General features: G+C 42.1%; 1 protein-coding gene across 1 annotated transcript in view; it reads right to left on the bottom strand.

The window, feature by feature from the left end:
* GABBR1 (gamma-aminobutyric acid type B receptor subunit 1) overlaps window positions 1-22,030 on the bottom strand; it is a 99,073-nt gene that overhangs the window by 63,612 nt on the left and 13,431 nt on the right. The window contains exon 2 of the mRNA XM_025166383.2: window positions 4,687-4,765. Within this exon, the coding sequence (XP_025022151.2) occupies window positions 4,687-4,765 (79 nt within the window). The remainder of the gene's footprint in view (window positions 1-4,686; window positions 4,766-22,030) is intronic.

Below are 22,030 nucleotides of genomic sequence, written 5' to 3'. Positions count from 1 at the left end.
CTATGATTGTTGGTTGGTTTATGAAACAAACAAACAAACAAACAAACAAACCCTCTTTTACAGTAAGCAATGGTATTATTTACAGAATCACTGGATCACAGAAATGTGGAGTTTGAAAGGGCTGTAAGGATCATCTAGTCCAGTGTTTCTCAACCTCAGCGACTGGAAGATATGTGGACTTCAACTCCCAGAATTCCCCAGCCAGCATGCTGGCTGGGGAATTCTGGGAGTTGAAGTCCACACATCTTCCAGTCGCTGAGGTTGAGAAACACTGATCTAGTCCAACCCTCGGCCAGGGGCAGGAAAACTATCTGTGGGAGGTGGCTGTGCAGCCTCTTCTTCAAAACATTGGAGAACCCCCCACCTCCACAGGGAGATGATTTACTCTGGCACAGTTCTTACTATCAGGATATTTTTCCTTATATATAAATGGAATTGGGGTAGCTGCAATTTATACCCATGATTCTGGTCCTGGGGCAATGGGGCAATTCTGGTCCTGGGGCAATGTTTATATCTTGCTCTTCTACCTCAGGCAGATTATGATAAATCATAAACACTTAAAATCACATTTTAAAAGTTGAGGTCATTATTAAATTAACTCACATGAAAAGGTCTCTCTGAGCTTCTGAGCAAATCTAAAATTATTCTGCAGTTGGGGGCAGTAAGAAGGGGTGTATTTCCAGTGGATATTCATCCCACCTGGATTTGCTGCTATTATTCCACTCCTGGGGTTTTTCAGAGATGGGGATTTTTGCACCTTGGAAAAAGCAGGATAATGGGAGAAGCCAAATGATGCTGGATTTGCCCTTCTCAAGTTGGAAGTCCCCCTGAAAAAGGGGAGCCAGCATGTCCAATGGCCCTGACGTCGCTGTCGGTAAAAGTGGTGCTCCACATTTTTAAACTGGGAAACAATGTATATTTGTTTGCTGGTGGGAACTGGCCTTCATTCCCTCTCCAATGCTGGCAACAGTCAAGCTTTGCTTGGTTTTTCTCCTGCACTGCCAGGCATTTGAGAGAGCACTCACCCTGCCCCAACAGGGTCCATTTGTCTCCTTCTTCATATCGTTAAGCTGACACAAGCTAATAAAATCAGAGAAACTTGGGAAGCCTGAGGAAAAGATTGCAGCAAAAGGACTTCAGAACAGGTCAGAAGCAGATCCTAATCTCTGGCAATGAGCTACACTAAAATTCTCTGCACGTGACGGCACCTGACTTACGCAGGATTGGACCTGTCAGAACCTGGATGGGATTCCCCCAGGAATATCAGAGCTTTAGACTACGGCATATTGGGAAGTGGGAAACTCTTTCCAGAAGAACACAAGCTGTTGCCAAGAAAACAATAGATGACTAAATAGATAGATACCGTGGATGGATGGATGGATGGATGGATGGATGGATGGATGGATGGATGATGCATGGATGGATGGATGGATGGATGAATGGATGGATGGAGAGAGAGAGAGAGAGAGAGATCTCCATGTAGTTATCAAGAGTACAGCTTAATGCAAAAAAAAAAAAAAATTGGAATCAAATTCGTATCTTAATTCAGAAGATTTTAAAGATCAATATATAATCAAAACCACAGACTTTTCTTTTGGGTTTGATGGATAAATAATTGGAAAAAAACTCATGGAACTTTGTTTTTATATATGATGACAGCAACAAGGCTTTTATATGCACAAAGGTAGAAAGACTTGACATGACCTACAATGGAAGAATGGTTGGTGAAGATGATGGAGATGGCTGAGATGGCGAAATTGATGGCTTTGATTAGAGAAAAGACATTGAATAATTTTAATGCTAATTGGAAGCCTTTTTTGGACTTTTTACATGAAACAGAAAAAAATGAAATTATATTGTATGGATTTGATGAGTAGAATCAATACTGAATAATAGAAAAAATGAAAGTTAAGTTGCAAACTTAAAGTAAGAGTTTATGTACATTGTTACTTATATCTGTTGTGAGGAAAGTCGGAAGTCATTCTTTTTTGTATTTTTTCTTTCTTTTCCCTTTTTTTGCACTTTTGACTTTGTTCTCTCTCCTTTTTCTAGTTCTTCCTCTCTTTTTCATTCTTTATCTTTAATAATAGTTTTTGTTAGTTTTTATTGTCTTTATCTTAAAATCTAATAAAGTTATTTGAAAAAAAAGAGTACAACTGAATTCAAGAGGCTCTGGACTTCTTTACTTAAACAGAGAGAAAAACCAGGCGCACCCTAAATGCACACACGGGAGATACTTTTCAGACTAGCTATTGAAAGCTTGCCATAAGAAATTCTCTATCTTTGGCAGTAGTAACCTTTCCCAGGACTTCAGTGTCCCATCCATCCACCAACTGCCCCAAGCCTCAAAAGATAATTTAATTCCACTAGGTTTAAAGAAATCTCATTTTAAGATTCCATGATCTACCATGCAACATTTCCATCATCTCACAAAAATCTCATGCAAGATCTCCAAAATAATAATAATAAAAAAAAGAGTTACACAATTTTTCTAATTTAATTAGAAGGGTGGCTCATGGAAAATGTTTCTGTGGTTGACTGATGTCCTGATATCTGCAGGCATCACTCAGAGATGTAATCCACATATATGTACTTTTGCAGTAAGAATGTGAACCCAGAGGTGCCATTAGAACAGTATTTTTCAGTGTCAACAACTTTAAGACGTTTGGACTTCAACTCCCAGAATTACCCAGCTGAGAACCACTGCATTAGAAAGTACGAATTTATGGTTATTATTTTTTTTTAATTCAGTACCATGTGCCAGGGAGACAGATTTTCATCAGGATTGCCGTTGGGGTTTAAGCAGCCCAGACTTAGGACTTCTGTCAGGACCATCTGATGATGATGATGATGATGATGATGATGATGATGATGATACGATAAAAATGCCAGATCCAGTCTAAACATCTGGCTGACTATGTGACCAACCATAATAATAATAATTGCAAATAGAAGTAGAACAACTGTGGCAAAAGAAAGCAGAGATAGTACCAATAGTAATAGGTGCCTTAGGTGCAATCCCAAAACATCTGGAGTACCACTTGAAGACCATCAGCATTGACAAAATCACCATCAGTCAATTGCCAAAGGCAGCTTTGCTTGGGACAGCTTCCATCCTGCGACGATACCTTTAACACCATCAAACAACATCTGCCTATCCTGGGTCCTTGGGAAGGGCTCAATAGGTGGATAAAAATGCCAAATCCAGTCTAAACATCTGGCTGACCGTGCCACCACTAATAATAATTATTATTCATTGAACTCGTATGCTGCGTGACTCTCAACAACTCTGATTTATACCATATGCCATTCTTGCTTTGGAGCCCCTTGCTACTGGAGGTACATCTGGCACCTTCAATTCCACAACTTTGTCAGTTGTTCAAGACACATCTCCTTGGCCGTGTTTGTGCTGGTGGCATTTTGCTTCTGATTAGTGGATCTCATTTTACATATTAGATTTAACTTTCTGCTACTCTGAACTTCACTCTGTTTATTTATACCCTACCTCTCATACCATACTGCTCCAGGTAGTGTAGGAAATTAAAATCTTCATTTTAATGCAGCAAAAATAGAATAATATAAAAGCACCCAAAATACAATAATAAAAAAAGACATAAAATAATATAATAACATAAGAATGTAAGCCCAGCCCTGCTAGAGCGAGCCAAGGCCCCTTGTAGTTCACAGCGGCCAGCCATCTGCCTCTGGGCTGTTCACAAGGAAGAAGAGAAAACAGGCACCCATCCTGTTCTTCTTCCCCTGCAACTGGTATTGGGAAGCAGGCTATCCCCAACCTTGAACAGAGTCCGTGAGAGACCTATCCTTCATAGACCTCTCCATTCCATTCCCCTCTTAAGCCCATCCAAGTCAGTAGCCAGCACCATGTTTTGTACTAATGAATTCCACAAGTTAATGATGCACTAAGTAGGTCAGTTGCACTGTCATGAGCTTTCAAGGGCTGAGGTGACTTCAATCCTTTTCCAGCATTGTAGCACAGTCGCTGCATGAGTTATCTCTATATGAAATACAACACAGACATTCAAATAACAACAAAATCAAGAAAGGGATGACTAGAACCTCCCTGGTCCACGAGTTGCGGCTTGCAAGAAACCCACGCCTACCGGGGAATTATCAAAATATGACTGAGGCAATTTCTAATGATGTGTCCTGCTTTCTTGTTTAACCTTTCAAAAAATACAGGATGGATTGAGGCTGATTGAGCCTCTCTTAGAGCCCTTGTTTTGCTGCAGAAGATCCCAGCCAGGTTCAGTCGAGAGTAGAACAGGAAAACCCTAGCAAAGACCAGACAGCCAAATCTTCTTACCTACTTACCTTGAAGGACAATGAGGTTGATGAACAAAGAGAGGAAAGGCCTTTTCTGCATTGGCCCCTTGTCTTACAAAGGGACTACCATCTGGCACCCATCAGAAACCATCACACAAGACTCAGAAGACCCATTTGGGCCTTTTTTAAAACCAATGTTAGAAATTTTAAATATAAAGACATTTAATTTCTATTAAATTCTATTTTGAGTAGACCTTAGACAGGTATTGCATGCTGGAAAAATAGTAGCATGTTGTCTCGACCCGAATGTACCATCTTTGGGGTATGCACAGCACAAGGAACCTGAGCTCCCAGAAAAAGAGGCCTAAGGCAGAAGCGTAGAAGGGAGAGGGGGAGTCTTACCTTCTGTGATGTTCAGATGGAATGCTCCATGCCCCAGTTGTGGTATCGCCAGCAAACTCAGCACAAGGAGAAGCGGCATCTGAGGACAAGAGGTAATAGCCACAGAAAGATTACATTGCAGGATGATCACGTATTCTTGCATTTCATTATCTACTCCAGCACTGGGGGGTGCAAAAGATTTTGTGAACCTTGCCCTAAAAAAATTAATATGATCAACAATCTCATGCAGGTAGCCCCTATTTTGTCCACCATCAGAATGAATGTGATCTTAAAAATTATACAAACAAAGAATGTTTGCCTACATGCTTTCTATTTTCCTGTTTCCTTCTGATTGTCTCAGAAGGTCCAGAGCAGATGTTTGGCATGCAGTAAGTTCCCTTGCATTAAATCCCTGGGGGAAATTCCATGAAATGGCCAGGGAAAGCCTTCGCTATAGAGAAGCACCGCAAGTCACTATGTGCCTCTCTGAACCAGAAGGACCAATGGCATGAGGATTAGCAAGTTGATTAGAAGACAGGACAACAGCTTCACTGCCAAGCTCTGAAGCCTTATCCTCTGGTCACATTTATGTATTTATTTAAATGTATTGGCCTCCCAACTCCAGTGGGTTTTGCTAACTCTCCCAGCCCCCTGAGATTTTATGGTTCAGCTACTTTCAGGTCTATGCGGAAATTAAAACAAACGCATTCATTTGTTTGCTTGTATATTGCTGGATCTTGCAACTCATGATGGTGGGGTGAGGCCCTTGCTACTAGCAATGCACCCCAATATTGACAATGCCTCCATTCCCCACAGCATTCTACTCAAACAGCACAGAGCCCAACACACGTATAACTAATTAGACAAGTTTCTTGCAAGTGGAAGCTGTAGGATTCCTATTTAATGGATTTTTAACTGGCCTTTCAAAGCACACCGCTCTGCCTGCAAGGCAGTGTATGAAACTGGTTTTAAAACACTTACAAATAGCTATAAACCAACTGAGAAATGCAACAGATGATTATTTCAGACCCATTTATTGAAGCCAGAAGCTATTTTTCCCCCAAGCACATTAAGCACATGTGGGCAAAAATAAAAGCCTTTTCAGAGTGCTCTATAAAGCAACAGGTTGAAGCTCTGCTTCATCCTCTGGGGTTCCAGGAGTGTGTGGCCAGCAAAGAGAATATCTAATCCTGAACATACCATGCTAATAACTCTGAATGTTGGGTCACTTTGCAGGAGCCAAGAGGCTGATTTCATTGCTCAGAAACAGCAGTAAACTAGTCCCTCAGGTGAGCAGACTTCTGTCCATTTAAGGCTTTAAAGGCCAAAATTACCACTTTAAAATGGATTTGGAAATGGATAGGAAGCCGTGCAACCAATATAGAATTTGGTCTGAATGTCGCACGGCGATCACAAAAGTTCTGGCCACAAGCTCCTGCACTAACTGCAGATTTCAAATCATCTTCAAGGGAGCTCCACATAAAAGGACACTATATTAATCAACCCTGGACTTTACCCAATAAATAAGCATTACTGAGTATGTAATGCTTGGCCTAAATTGGTTACAAAACCATGCCTGGCCATTGGCCCTAACTACACCACCTCTGAACATGCTGAATTTAAAACTTACACATTGCATAAATGACTCTACAAATGAAGTGCAGTCCAATTTAAAAGGAGTTGCCAGATCAGCAGTATTTTTTTCTTCTTGAGCTGGGCTTTAACCTGTTCATTGTTTTAGCCACTTCCCTGGGATGAAATGATGAAAAATAGCATGTCATCTGTACACTGACATCTCAGTCCACATCTCTGAATGATTTCTCCAAGCCATTTCATGTAAAAGTTAAAAAAAACACGGGGGCAAGAGACAATCTTGAGTTAGCCCCAAAGACCCACGATAAAAGCTGGAATGGAAGTATCACAGCATCACTTTCTGAGTCTGCCCCCCCCACAAGAACTTAAGTCACCATGACACCAATATTACAAGTCCCATTCCAGAGGAAGCATTCAATGGCTGATGGCACCAAGATTCACTGAGAGGTCCAGAGAATCTATAGACTTGTATTCTCTCACTCCCCAACCTCCAAGATAATCAAGATAGTTTCCATTCCAAAACCTGGCTAGAAAACAGAGCAGAAGGAATTTAAATAATTTGTGTCCTCCAAAACTGCTTGGAATTGTCAAGATATCACCTACTCTGAAACTCAAGAATTATATAAGAGAAATTGGTTGATAATTCTTGAAACCCAGAGGACCTAAGCTGCTGCTTCAGCACTTGGATCACCCTATCTTCCTTTAACACATTTCTTCTCCAATCAACATATTGTGAACCCAGTCCTGGCAGATTTCAATAGTGAGGAAAGACAAGGATCTAGAGCATGAGCAGTCAATCTTTTCATCTCCAAAGGCTTCCAGCTAGTGCGACAGAGCTGGATATTGGTTGCATCTGCACAGAGACGTGCATGCATAATGTCATGCTGGGGAAATGCTAACCCACTATCTAGCAGTGTTGGGAAGCCGAAGCCCATGGCAGCCTCTGAGGTGAGTCACGCAGACAACCATCAAGTGCCATATGAGGCCCATGGTGTGCCCATCTCAATCTAGAGATCAGCAGTAGATTTCAGTCCTCATTGCCAGTACAGTGACCTCATATAACACAAGGTTAGTCCCATGGTTATATCCCTCTCTGAATTTAGTCAAACCATGCCATCCATGCCAAAGCAAGTAGGACCATTTCTACTGGCAAAATAACACAAACGTCTTTCACAAGAAATTCTCACGAGTTCCACATGCTGACTCAGTAGTGCCATACAAAGTAATCTGCGTCTTCTTGTACAAGGCAGCCTGTTCAATTCCATCCAGACGGTTACTTTTCCAACCTACCATATTTCTGTCTGGTCTGCATTATACTTCAGCATATTTGCCTTCATCCAGTCCAAAAGTGCCTCTGAGCACCATTTGTTAATTTTACTCAAAGCTGTAATCCTGTGTTTTATTTATCTCTTCCTTAATAGCTAGACTGTTTTATTAATTTTCATTATTCAGCACACGCAATTCCTTCAGCTGTTATTGGAGCTGTTCTTTTTCTTTAATCTAAACCACAAACACTATTTTCTGATAATTAATACTTGACTACACAATTTGGATCGCATCCCCAAATCCTTCCAACTGTAATTTTCTTATCCCCAGTGCATTCTTGTAAGTGAAGAAATCCATCATAAAATGAAAATGTATAATGTGTATTGAGCAGGAGGCAGATGTGTTTATTCATATATGTCTCTGAGTGAATTTGTTCATAGTGATCTTGTTTGTTTTGTTACAATTTCAACACCTGGAATGGTAATTCTTATTCTTTCAAATATACATGGAGGTAATACACCATCTGGGCACGGTTTTGAAATAGGTTTCTGCTGTATCCATATTTAGTAAAAAAAACAACAACAACAACTGCTTTCTAAAAAATATTCCCATATATAGATTGGATGGATTCTGGAGAGCACTTCCACCACATATGGATGAACTTCTCCAGTTTCCATCACTTCTCTTCCCCAGCTGCTGTCCAGTTGCACCTCTAGCCAAAATTTGCACCACAAAGCCCATTTGGGAGATTGGGGTGGAAAGAATTTTGGTGGGAGGGAACTCCATTCCAAATTTCCATTGTCTCCGTCACTTAAAGCACATGATTGAATAGCATTCAAGTTTGCTCAAAGAAGTTCAAACAGATCTGCAAAGCATGCGTTTTCTCTTGCCTGGTATCTACTTTTTGAAAGGGTGTTAGTTCGGGAGGGAATTTCCAATGTTATAAAATATAACTCCCCACATTTCTCCTCATTGGCCAGACTTGGCTAGAACTGCTTGCAATTCAAGCCAAGTTGAGTTTGCATCAGCTTGGCTCATCCTGAATCCTCCATATACGATGGACTTCAACCTGTCAAACTTGAGTGATGGGAGTTAAAGTCTAACAATCTGGAAGTCTCCAGTTTGGCAAAAATAGTTTAGCCCATGCATTGGAGAGAGTTACATCATACATTGGTCTCTTAATTTTGCTGCAAGCTTACATCATAACATTATCAAACAGATCTCCACACCTGCACATTGCTTGCTTCCTTCCTATAAGGAGTGTGAGGTGGGGAGGAGAGTTTCCATCCAAAACACTTCAGAGAAGGCGCTTAATTCTTCTTACAAAGTTATTTTTTAGTTTCAGTACCTACTTTGCAAGCATTTTCTCCCTGAGGACTTCCAGGTAAAGCACAGTAAATATAAACTTGAGATGCCAAGAAGAAAGACAGCCATTGGGGGGAAGTGAAGCAGAAACCCATGGCACAAAATAGTTTGCTACTTCGTGAAAAGCACTTCCTTCCCAAAGCTGTTTTCCCTAAAAGAAGGTTGAGGACCCATAGGTCTTCTCCCCCATTACATCTACCTGTCCCATCAGGTCTGGCAGGAGGAGCAGGTTCCAGGTCCTGTTGGCCAAGGAGGTTTGTCTGGTGGGACTCAGGAGCAGAGACTTTTTGGCCTTGGCACCTGCCCTCTGGAACATCATTCCCCCCAAGGTGAGACTGACTCCAGCCCTGTCGGCCTTCTGGAAGGCCCTTAAAAGTTGGTTCTGCCATTGGGCCTGGGGATCCCATGGAAGCATGGAACCCATTAAATGGTTGCATTGTGTGTAAGTTTAGAATGCACTCTCCCCGACTTTTTGTTATTATAGCTGTTTTAACTGTATTTTAACAGTTTTGTTTTAGTTATGGTGATTATTTGGCTTTGTGTTTTAATTGTGTACGCCGGCCAGAGTCACAAGTATGAGGTGGGCAGCTATATAAAATAGATAGATAGATAGATAGATAGATAGATAGATAGATAGATAGATAGATAGGCCTCCAGAAGTTGATCTCAGGATGGTTCATCAGTGGTTATGCAGGGAAGGGATGCTGGGAATTATAGCCCAGCAAATAGGTCGTCATTTTCCTCCCACTCTCATGAAACAAATGGAAGTTGGGTGTTAAATACATGTATCTGAACAGAGTACTGAGCAAAGTAGGAAAAAAGGAAGAAAATGTTATCCCCATAGCCTGACCAATTGCAACATAATTCTTTATCAGCAACTCTCTTTCAGTTCAGTGGAACTAGCCTCCAAATACAAATGTGATGCTTTACAGAAGTTTTACATACTACTATAACCCATTTATGAGCTAGATGACAAGATTTCTCCATAAATAAATAAGTGAATAAATAAATCAGCAAAATGTCTTATAGCAAGGAATGCCCATAGGTACCATCACCTTCATGATTTAAGAAGTCATTCTGGTGTCAGACCCCAACATTCCAGCCAGGGTTGGATAACTGGTCACTCCAGATGTTGCTGAACGTCAATTCCCAGCCTCTCTCACGACTGACCATGCTTCTTAGGAATGCTGGCCACTGTAGTTCAGCAACGATCTGGCATGACTCTGGCTCCCTTCCTGAGCTTTCAGCCACAAAAATCACCATGTGAGAAAAGATGTTGAAGTCATTCAGTTCATCAGCCCTATCTCATTACAGTAATACGATGACCAGGAAAGGCCTAGACAGTTGTTTGATATGGTAATAGGACTAGTACAGGCATGTTTTCAATTTTTATGTGGGAATTCTTAGAGGTATGACGGCCTTTGAAGGCCATCGTCTAGGAGAATAACGGACTTCCTTGTCACTATGAGAACAGACTGGTGGACTAGATGGGCCAGGGCCTTGCTTATCTTCCTATGTTCTTAAGGTATGGAAGACTCCTTTTGGAGACAAAGACTCCTTTTGGAGACAAATGGACTAGAGGGTCTTATAAAAAGTAGGTGGGGAATATGGTCACCCTCACCCTTGACCTTCCAAATCTCTCCCTCCTGCAGGTGCTGCAACCAAATGGTTTATTTCACACTTTCCAAATGTTTGTGAAGAAGGGGGTCTGCAGACAACTCCTACATGCCAACCCTGAGCCTAGGGCTGCAGAGACAAGGACTATTTATATATCAGCCAATCAACAACACAAAAGGAGAAGCAGGGAGAATCACAATGGGGTGGCCACATGTACCATCTGGTTGGGAAGAATTCAGGAATGAAATACAGTTTTCCATCAGCAGCAGCAGGTCTCTTCCTCTCTTGCCACTGTTTCTACGATGGTCTATTCAGGGAAGCAAGAGAAAGTTCCAGGGTGAAGCAAGGATGGCGCAGATACGTTGTTTTGTTATTAAACCCAGTCTGGAGATTACGAAGAAAGGAAGCCCTTTCATCAGAGGAAGAGAAGTGTACGGCTGCCCTCGTGTGGCTGTTTCGACAAGAACTGCAATCACTAGGAAGGACCGCTGTGCCCTCCCAGTCATTGGTGCCAGCAAAGGCTCCAAGGGAGGCCCTCCTCCTAGAAATGCCGTAAATAAACCCCTTCATTCCCAACTTCCACTTAAAAAAGAGAGAGAGAGAGAGAGAGCTAATTTCTGGCTTTTCTAGAAGGGGGGATATAAAGTAAAACACTTGGTCCCTCTTGTTCCTGCTTCTTAAGTGTTTTTAAGCCAGTGAGAAGATAGTTCTAACACTGTCTGACACACTCATTGCCTGGAGGGGAACGACTCTTAAAATCTTCACTGATGGGACGTGATTCTTCTCTTAAAACACGACCAAGCTAGCAATCCAAGCTTGTGTACAGCTTTGACTGGGCAATTGTGGGCTGACTGTATCCACCAAAAGAAAAGAAAAGAAAGAAGTGGGAACAATGATTGTAGTATTTCACAGATCCTATTTTTTTTTTTTAAAAAAAAAGAGGATTTCCCTGAGATTATAGTTTATTAGGGTTACCATCTCTGAGCTGCCATATCTGGACAACCCCTAGGTGTTAACAAATAGGCAGTGTCCCTTTGCCCCTATCTTGTAGTCATCCGTTCTGCAGCCCAGGTAACCTAAATTAATACATGTTTTAAAGCATAAGCTCTCTGTGCTTCTAGATAAGTTCCCCCATTGTTACACACGGTAGTCTCAGGGAAATCCTCTTTTTTAAAAAAATAGGATCTGTGAACTACTGCAATCATTGTTCCCACTTCTTTCTTTTCTTTTGGGTGCTGGGTGAGAGATTGAGCCATGAAAGGTAATACGGTATATCTATTTACAAGAAAGGGATGTGTGATAATCCTGCAGAATAGCTCAGTTCTTGATTGAAAGTCCTGGTAGGTGTAGCATAACCTAATATTCAAGAATAAAATTACACCGAACTCATTGGGATAAGATTCTAGCTATAAACTGTAAGAAATAGAAATTTAATCCCTGGCATAAATGATACAATATTGATAGAAGGAAATAGAGTACAATATGGGATGGCTGGTGGAAGCTGAAGTCAGGAGCTAGGCAATTATTAAGGGCTGTAATGGCTTCTGGTGCACAAATGAGATGTGTGTGTGTGCGCGCACGCACGTGTGCCTTTGAGTCAACCTTGACTCCTGGCTGATATACTGCATGGACAAATCCATGCAATTTTCTTGGGTACATTTCCAGAAGCGGTTTGCCCTGGCCTCCTCCTCCTCCTCCTTCCTAGGGCTGACAGAGAGGGACTGGCCCAAGGTCCCCCAGCTGGCTTCGTGCCTGAGGTGGGATTCTCCCCACTTCGAGTTCACCGCCTTTGACCACTAGACCAACCTGGCTCTCTATTTCATTATTCACTCCACTTGTAAGCCACCCATTTCTGGAGGCTCTCACAATAACAAACAGTTTAAAAACCCTCCAAGCCCAAAGGTATGCAGAAACAAAATCACATCAATAAGCCATGCGTGCCACTGATACCGCCTGCATGTCGTAAAGCACCCTCCCCATGCCAGAGGGAGGAGAAAAGTTTTTACAAGTTTCCAGTAGTGTGGCAGGGACGGAGGACAATGTTAAGAAAAGCTGCAAATGTCTCTTTCTTTCTTACTGCCCTTTCTGGAATGAGGTGACGTGGCACGTGGCTGCTCAGAAATGATTAGAAAGCTACCTACTCTAATGTGGGTAATTTAGCTAGATCAAGTGGCCTTACATAACTGAAGGAAGCCGGGGAAAATATTTGTTTATCAGATCCATAATCTGCCTCCCCACACGATGACTAGACGTTCCATCCCTGATTGTCAGCCCTTCGAGGTAGGCCAGTTCTGAAAACAGACTACTGGAACTCTGTTTTTATAGGGTATAATAGCAGAACCTTGAAAACCTGACCAAATTTCCTTCTAGCCCCCTTCTACCAAAGAGAATCAAGGCAGGGCAATTCTGAGTCTTGTTCTCACGTTTTCCCTTTTCCTAGGACTAAGTTGTCTCATATTTTCCCTTCACTGTTCCTGCATAACTTCTTCAAGGTTTTCTCCACTGCATTGACCGATGAGGTATACTTCTGTCTAAACTGGATGAAGCATCCATTTATGTTACTTTATCCAGTTCAAGACTGACATCCAACAGCATCAGCCCTGTATAACATTCAGTTTAATGGCAAAGTTGTATTATGTTAGCTGGTGGGAAATGCGCCTCCTGAACTGTGAGAAAAAAAGGGGTCCCCAATCTTTGGTTAAGCCTACTTATTTTTCGTCATCCTCACTACAAAGTACATTTGCCACAGATTCCACGGCTACTCTTTACCGAATGTTCGCCCATGTTTTCAAGATGGACAGGCTGTAGTTTTGTGGTAGAGCCTCCGTTCTGCAAGCAGGTGGCCTCAGGTAGAATCCCTGCCTTCATCAGGTAAGGATAGCAAAGACTTCTGCCTGAAACTCGGAAGAGAGGGGGTGATGCCAATCACTATGAACAATATTGGTCTAGCTCAGTATTTCTCAACCTCAGCAACTTTAAGAAGTGTGGACTTCAACTCCCAGAATTCCCCAGGCAGCATGGCTGGCTGGGGAATTCTGGAGGTTGAAGTCCACACATCTTAAAGTTGCCGAAGTTGAGAAACACTGGGCTAGACAAACAAAGGTCTACTTTGCACAAGACAGTTTCCTACGTTCCTGCATTTGTCAGGGCCCTTTGCCTGACAAACCTCATTAAGCTGTCAAATTTAGGAAAACATGGGGTGGCCCAAAATATGCCATAGCACGCATACAAGAAAAATGGGCAATGGTGTTGTTGTGGTGCCCACTGCATACACACAAGTGGCAATCACATCCTATGCTTCAGTCCCTGCCCCAAGAAAAATGCTGGTGTGCGCCTGGGCCAAAGCGCAGAACAGTGTTTTAAGAGCTGGGTTTTTTCAGGTAATATATACAAGTTTAGGCCAGTCTAGGAAGGCGCCTCTATGCCCCGTGGTGTGCTGGAGCTGGCTTGCACTGGCTCAGAAGAGCTGAGTGTTGAATTTTCTGAAATGTTGCCAGCTGGTTGAGGGCAAAGCTGAGCTGTCATGCCTGTTGTTCTGTGGTTAGTGGCAGGGCACGGCCAGTTCTTAAACACCTAGCAACCCCCCACTGCTTCTGCCCATCTCAAAGAGCAGCCCTCCACCCATTTTCCCAGATTATGAGTTCTTGGATCCCCGGGCATCTGCAACTCCAGCTGATTGCATGGAACTCACACAAGCAATGTTGCGCACCTTTGCACCCACAAGCTGCCTGCTTTGGGACATATATGATGCCTATACCAAAGGCCCAAGGCTTTTGTCACAACGGTGCGGCCCTGCTTTTGTCAGACAGGCTGGTTTGACACACACACACACACCCCACAGACACCACTGCTTGAGCAGCTGTTCTCCTGTTCTTACATTACAATACAAGAGCAGTGCTGTCCAATACCTGCCATCTATTAGATGCTTAATTTTTAATGTATATTTGTTTGTTTACAATTTTTATACACCATCATGTACCAAATACAATTTGGGGGGATTTACACATAACGCAATAAAACATCAACGATTCATGGATGAAAGCAATTAAGGAACAAGTTAAATGAGAGTTACCTATCAAGTGCCCTCTGGAACAATATCGGTTTTATGGCCTTCCCAGATGACATCATGGAGGGGGCCACATGCCCTCTGGCCTGAGTTCTGTCAAAAATGCTTCCTAAAAACACCCTTCAAATATTTAAAACAATAATTAAATATACAGTCAAGGGCTGGCAGAGCCAGTTGCAACTCTCTGTACCTTTGTTGCGGTCAGTCTTGTGTTGATCTTGAGGGCTGTTTCGCCTTCCTCGGAACTGATGAACTGGTGACTCATCTCTGGTTTTGTTGGCCAAATCAGAAAATAACCAATCAACTCTCTAGGGGACATCAAAGGGATGACTTCAAAAAGAGAAATGACTTCTCTAACCCAGTGTTTGTCAACCTTGGCAGCTTTCAGATGGGTGGACTTGAACTCCCAGAATTCCCCAGCCAGCCATGCTGGGAGAGTTGATTGGTTATTTTCTGATTTGGCCAACAAAACCAGAGATGAGTCACCAGTTCATCAGTTCCGAGGAAGGCGAAACAGCCCTCAAGATCAACACAAGACTGACCGCAACAAAGGTACAGAGAGTTGCAACTGGCTCTGCCAGCCCTTGACTGTATATTTAATTATTGTTTTAAATATTTGAAGGGTGTTTTTAGGAAGCATTTTTGACAGAACTCAGGCCATGCTGGCTGCGGAATTCTGGGAGTTCAAGTCCACCCATCTGAAAGCTGCCAAGGTTGACAAACTCTGCTCTAACTCCTGAGGTAGCAGTGGTGGCAACGTCTGCTGCTGCTGCAGCAGCAGCAATGCATCAATATTTTTCCGCTCTTACTGCATCCACAGAATGCCGCCCAGCAGCCCTGTTTAAGATCACCCCGATCCCGTTTGGGAAAGGGGGCCCAGAGGCCCATTTACAGGGTTGTGCAGAGGAGTTTTGTAGGCATCTGGAGGATAAAATCGGCCGCATTCGGTCCCAGTTGGATGCCAAGCATGGGGCATGGTCTGTAGAGATGCCCAGGCTACGGGCTTACCCTGTTATGTGGGAACAGTTTGATCTTGCTGGACCCAAGGAAGTGGACAGGGTCCTCTGGGCGGTCAATGCCACCACCTGTCAACTAGATCCATGTCCCTCCTAGCTGGTTAAGGCTACTTGGGAGGTGACATGTGGGTGGGCCCAGGCAATGGTGAATACATCCTTGAGGGAGGGAGTATTCCCAGCTGCCTTTAAAGAGGCACTAGTGTACCCCCTCCTCAAGAAACCATCACTGGATCCCACAATATTGGACAATTTCATCCAGTCTCCCATCTCCCCTTTTTAGGGAAGGTGGTTGAGAAGGTGGTGGTGTTGCATCTCCAGAGAATCCTGGAGAAAATGGATTATCTGAACCCCTTTCAGTCAGGTTTTGGGCCCAGATTTGTGATGGAAATGGCATTGGTCGCACTCATGGGTGATCTCTGGCAGGAGCGGGATGGGGTTAGTGCATCCATCCTTGCTCTTCTTGACTTCTTAGTGGCTTTTGATACCATTGACCATGGTATCCTTTTGGGTTGACTTGGAGAGTTGGGAGTGGGCAGCATAGTTTTGCGCTGGTTCTCTTCCTTCCTCCGAGGTCGATCCCAATCAGTGTTGATAGGAAGAGAGGTCCAGCCTGCAGCCCCTCCATTGTGGGGTGCCACAGGGTTCAGTACTTTCTCTGCTCCTTTTTAACATCTGCATGAAACCACTGGGTGAGATCATCCGCCACCATGGGATGAGGTATCGTCAATATGCAGATGATACCCAATTATACATCTTCATCCCGGATGACCCGAGTGATGCTGTGACCACCCTTTCACAGTGCCTGGAGGCTGTGGGGGTCTGGATGGGGAACACCAGTCTTCAGCTGAACCCTGGTAAGATGGAGTGGCTGTGGATTGGAGGTCCCTCTGTATCTGGGAATTTACCATCTTCGGTTTGAGGCAGGGTTGCACTGCCCCAGGCAGAACCAGTGCATAATCTCGGGGTCCTCCTGGACTCACAACTCCTGCTCAAGGAGCAGATGGCAGTCGTGGCCTGGAGGGGCTTTGCCCACCTTCGTATGGTGTGCCAGTTATGTCCCTTCCTGGATCAGGAGGCTCTCCGGTCAGTCACTCATGTCCTGGTCATCTCTCAATTAGACTATTGCAATGTGTTCTACATGGGGCTACCCTTGAAGAGTATCCAGAAGCTACAGCTGGTTGAAAATGCAGCCACACGGACAATCTTGGGTGCCCCAAAGATGGCACATATAACACCTTTGCTGCAGGAGCTGCACTGGGTGCCAGTTTGCTTCCGGGTCCTATTCAAGGTGTTGGCTATCACCTTTAAAGCCCTTCACGGCATGGGTCCAGGTTACCTGAGGGACTGTCCCACCCCATCACATTTTTTTTTTTTATAATGTTTTTTTTATTTTTACAACAAACACAAAACAAACATGAACAAACAAAAACATAAAAAGGCATAAAAAAGCATCTTCCATTTTATACCGTGTGTCAACCAGTTAAACTCGTTGGTGCCCCTTTCATAATCTTAAATTCTCATATCATCTATTCAAAAATATACTTGTATACTTATCAATTAACAATTATTAATCATTCATAGCTAATCTATAAAATCATATATTACAAAAAATTTTAACTTTCAATAGGATTAGTAATACATCTCCATCTATCTATTATATGTGTATATATATAATAATTAATATCAAATTTCTATTATAAAATTTCCTAATCTATTACATTACTATATTTTCTCATCTAATCATTAATAAAAACAAATCCCGTGTCATATAAAATTGCTTATCTTCTTACTCTAATTTCAAATCTCAATTTAACTCATCTCTGCACATTCCATAATTTTGAATAACTTCCTCCTGCATAAGTACTTTTTAATTTTTCCAATTCTTAAGAGTTACAATTCTAACCAATATCAGTTACAGTATCAATTACAATTCTAACCAAGTTACAGTTCTAACCAGATTTCACTACATGTTATACAATTTTTAACTATATATCTCAGATTTATACTTTATTCCAGCGCTTGCATAATTTTGAGTTCACCCTTTTCATTCAATGTCCCAAAATATCTGGCTGTTCATTCCTTTTTTCTATATTATTGGATAAGAGAAAGCAATAATAAGTGTCCTTTTGAACATTCTGCTTTTGGAAGCTTCTGTCAGTTCCATCATTGTTGTATTCCCCTGATTTTCTCTTTAAACATCTGCAATAGTTTCTTTCAATATTGTTTTACTTCTTCTTTTTGTACATTCTCTTAGTACGATTTTCCATTATAATCTTGTATAATCTTTTTCTCACCCTCAGTGCCAAGAACAAATCTGTCTCTCTTCATTTATCAGTTGATTAACCCTTTTAATTCTCAGTTTATAGGCCTCACAATAATTCCGTTTAATGTTTCTGATTTCTTGTACTATTTCTTCCTTTTCCAATGATCCCATTTTATGTTTAATTAAGTCCATTTTAGCTTTAATATCTTTTTTTTTTTTTTTTGAGAATTTCTGCAGCTCTTCTTCCAATTTTTTATAGTCATCCTCAATAGTTTAAAGATCTTTTTCTGCATTGTGTTTCTCGTATAGTCTATTATCTTGATAAACCTTCATTGAGTCAAAGGATTCTTTATCTTTGTTCTTGCCAAAAATAATATAAAAAAAGAAGCAAAAGGATATAAAAAAAAAAGAAGGAAAAATAAAAAGAAAAGGAAAAGAAGGAAAAGGCTAAGCCTCTTTAAAAAAAAAAATCCATCTGGGGGAATAGAAAGCAAAGCAGAGCTTCTAGCAGAAAAAAGAGCTACTGCCACTAATCAAGGCTCTTGTGACTGGCTCAAACTTTCCATCTTAATGTTTTCAAAGTCGCTTTCAACTCCACTTTCTTGTTTATAGTTACGGATGGCACCTGTATAAACATGCACATCCCACTATCTTTTTAGAAAGCACAGGGTCTTTGAGCGTGCGTCACAATGAAAAAAAAAAGCACTAATTCGCGCCTCTAAATGGCAGTGCAACTTTCTTTCATTTACTTTCTCTTAACTCCACTTTCCCCATTTCAAAGTCAAAAAGATATAAATTTCTTATAACAATAAAAAAATCTTAGTAAAAAAAAAAGGCTTAAAATAAAAAGTTATTGAGTATTAAAAAGAGAAAGCCAATCCAGTTAAAAATATATTTTTTTTAAAAGAAAAACATCTTGTCAATTCCACTAAAAAGGGAAAGTTGAAAAGAAAAATTTTCTCCCCCTTCTTTTTTTTAATAGGGTTCAATCTCGCCGCTTAATCCACTTTTCTTCACTTTTAAAAATCTCTTTAAGTTACTTAAGGTGTTCTCTAAGAATAGTTAAATAGTAAAAGTCCATCTCACCCAGTTGACACCCTTCTCTTCCATCTTCCTTTGGAGCTGTCCCGGCTTTCGCAGCCATTTTTGGCTGCCTCTCCTCCACCGGCTTCAAGAGCTTCTCCCCGGATCGATCTGGGACTTGCGGCGTCCCTGAGATCCGCGGGACGCGCCCTTTGCGTTCGCCATCTCTACGGGACGGCTTAGGTCCATCGGGACCGTCCGGGCGAGGAGATATCGGCTGCCATCCTGGGAGCCCAGGATCGCCCGCCGTATCGCCGCGACGCCAGCTCCGCCCTCTCCCAGCCCCACCCCATCACATTAACCCATCCCATCCTGTCAGACAGAGAGGGCATGTTGCGGACCCCATCGGTGAGAGAATGTCGGCTGGTGGGGCCCAGGAGGAGAACCTCCTCTGCCATTGCCCCTGCCCTTTGGAACATTCTCCCCCCAGAGGTGCAGTGGGCCTCTGCCCTCCAGGCTTTCTGGAAAGGATTAACGATCTGGCTCTGCCAGCTTGCATGGGGTTTTGATCAGTCCTGGGTATGGCTGGAGCCCTGATGTTACTCCCTGAGTTATCCACCAATCCCATCATTCTTGGACTTTATTTATTATTTTTAAGACTGTTTTTATATTATATTTTAACGGAGTTTATCTCTTCTGTAAACCACCCAGAGTCGCTTTTTAATGAGATGGGTGTTGACAAATTTGATATATAAAAATAAATAAATAAATAAAATCATTTCCATCTTCATCCCAAACTCAAAGCAAACGCATTGTATTCTGAAGTTTTGCCTCATTCAGGATCAGCTGTGGTTTCACAGAAACCAAACCTGGAATGTTTTTGTTATTCTGAGTTCCGTTGAAATAAAACAAGCAGGGATCCTGGAGTGATTTTTATGGGGCAAGTAGAGTAAGGTTGGGGTGAGCCTGATCTGTCTTAGAGAAAAACATTCCAGAAAAAAATTCCCCAATGGGAGAGGCAGGTGGGCAGCGACTTCATTTTAATCACCTCCCTTCTTCCTCCTGCTCTTGTGATGCCCTGTGCACACAAGACCCACAAATGCTCAGAGAGGCAACACAAGAGGAACGTGCAATCACATACACACCCCCACGCACAGCCACAAGGTATTACTTCTTTACATGGGAGAAAATACAGACCCTTTGTCATGGCCGCTGCTGGAAAAGGGGTTGGAAAGAATGCCACAAGCCCGTCTCTGCGTGTTTTCCCTACTTGGTTGAGATTTACCGCTACGAAAGAAATACTTTGATGAAGTCATCTGCAGCAAGAGCTTCAGTAGGGTGCTGATAATGTCCAATTACACAAAGGATTTCATGGAAGACAGGAGTGGCTTTTTCGGTGCCGAAAAGTAATCAAAAGTAATGTTTTTGCATGTTCCTAAAATATATTTTTAGAAATGCAATGCATTCTTTGGGAGGTTTGTTTGAAGCCACTCTCCCCTTCAGTTTTCACCCAGAAAGCTTCAAGAGGCTTTAATTTTCCAGATATACAGGTATAGCACTAGGTGTATTTTCTTTCTCCTGTGAATGCATCCAGCTTGGATTCAGTGTATTTAGCACCCCTTCAAGCTGGGGTGCCAAGTGCCTCGGAAACGTTTGGACTTCCATCTCTTACTATATCAGTTATTAGGGAATTCAAACTTGAAACTAGCGAGGCAATCCTTTCGTTAGAGAATCTGGGCAGAATAGGGTGTAGATACCCCCGATTAATTGCTGTAAGTTGCCCTGAGGATTTACACAAACAGAAAAGGAGGGTTCATATTCCAAAGAAAAGAAAAGTTGATAATGAATGGGATGGGATTATGAATTTCTGCTCATTGTGGAGCTATAATATAGGTATAATTTGTCTAAAAGCTGCAATATTGGATTAATTCCTGTTCAAATACTTGTGGATGCCTAGATACGTGCCAGGATCCCTAAATTAGCCCTAAAAGAATTTAACATTCTCTTTACAAAATAATTTTCTAAGAACTGTTTATAGAGTGGTTAGAGTAGATTAAATTGGATATTCAAGAGTTCAGAGTCACAAGAGGAAGGGAACTGTGGTTTTGTATCTATTGAACATCTTTTTAGGAAGTAACTGATAGATTCAGCTAATTATTTGAGCTATGCCTTAATGTCAAACAGCACCTCCTTCCTTTACTCTTTCTAGCATCCTCGGCTTGTTAGAAAAGGACATGTGAAATCATCAGCTGCAGTTTATACAAATTACAGTTTCCAAGGTGTGCCAACATAGGAGAGTGCAGTGTGTTCAACCATAATTATATATATCAGGATAAAGCCAGAAAGAAGAGCCAACAGGAAACTGTAGTTGCTCACAAACCAAGGCTAGGGAGCTTTAAATTTCATCCCTTTGTATGTGACCATGAAGGGAAAGGAGCTGCAGTGGGAGATGGCTGGTTTAGCACCTTCTTGTGAAACTAAGTTGTGCATTGTTGTTACATACTTATTAGATACAGATTTGTCTGTCCTGAAGGCAGCAGGTATGCAACAAGAGGGGCACGCAACCAATGCCGCTTGTTTCATTGTGACATCATCAAACAGTGAGGTCATAACAATAGCCAGCAAGAATAGGTTGACTGAAACCGGAGTTCTGACTTTCCAGCTTTCTTTTTTTCTCTACCGCCTGCACTGCAGGAAGCCACCAGCAGAGGACAGGAGACTCCTGCAATCATGTTCAGCCTGCACCCACATGCCTAGCTTCATGACTTTCTAGATTTGCTAGAAACATTTTTTTAAAAAAATATTTTTACAGTATTTTCTTCAGAGGGAATAATAAACAAATACCCCACCAAATAGTAGCTAAGCACCCACCAGGAAAAGAGACGATTCAAGAGCAAAACAAAGTAAACCATGTCAAAGTGAACAAGTGAACCTTTAGAACTTCCTTAAAATATCTGCCAAGTTTTGAGCGTGATGCAGTTCATTGCAGAGGCTTCAGGCTACTGCAGAAAAAGCCCTCTCTCTCACGTTCACCCTCCTATTTTTGCAACTGGAGATGAAAGAAAAGCACCAGTGTAGCTGGCATTAAAGGATGGAAAGGATTACAGGGAAGACATTTAAACCTAAACCACTGAACATGTTAACATTCAAAGGCGG

This window comes from Python bivittatus, unplaced genomic scaffold (genome assembly GCF_059951505.1).
Source record: "Python bivittatus isolate LINGU-HERP-01145 unplaced genomic scaffold, Pbiv_v1 ctg000080_np1212, whole genome shotgun sequence".
Lineage (NCBI taxonomy): Eukaryota > Metazoa > Chordata > Lepidosauria > Squamata > Pythonidae > Python > Python bivittatus.
The sequence above is the reverse complement of the archived record's forward strand: the minus strand, read 5'-3'. Positions and strand labels throughout refer to the sequence as shown.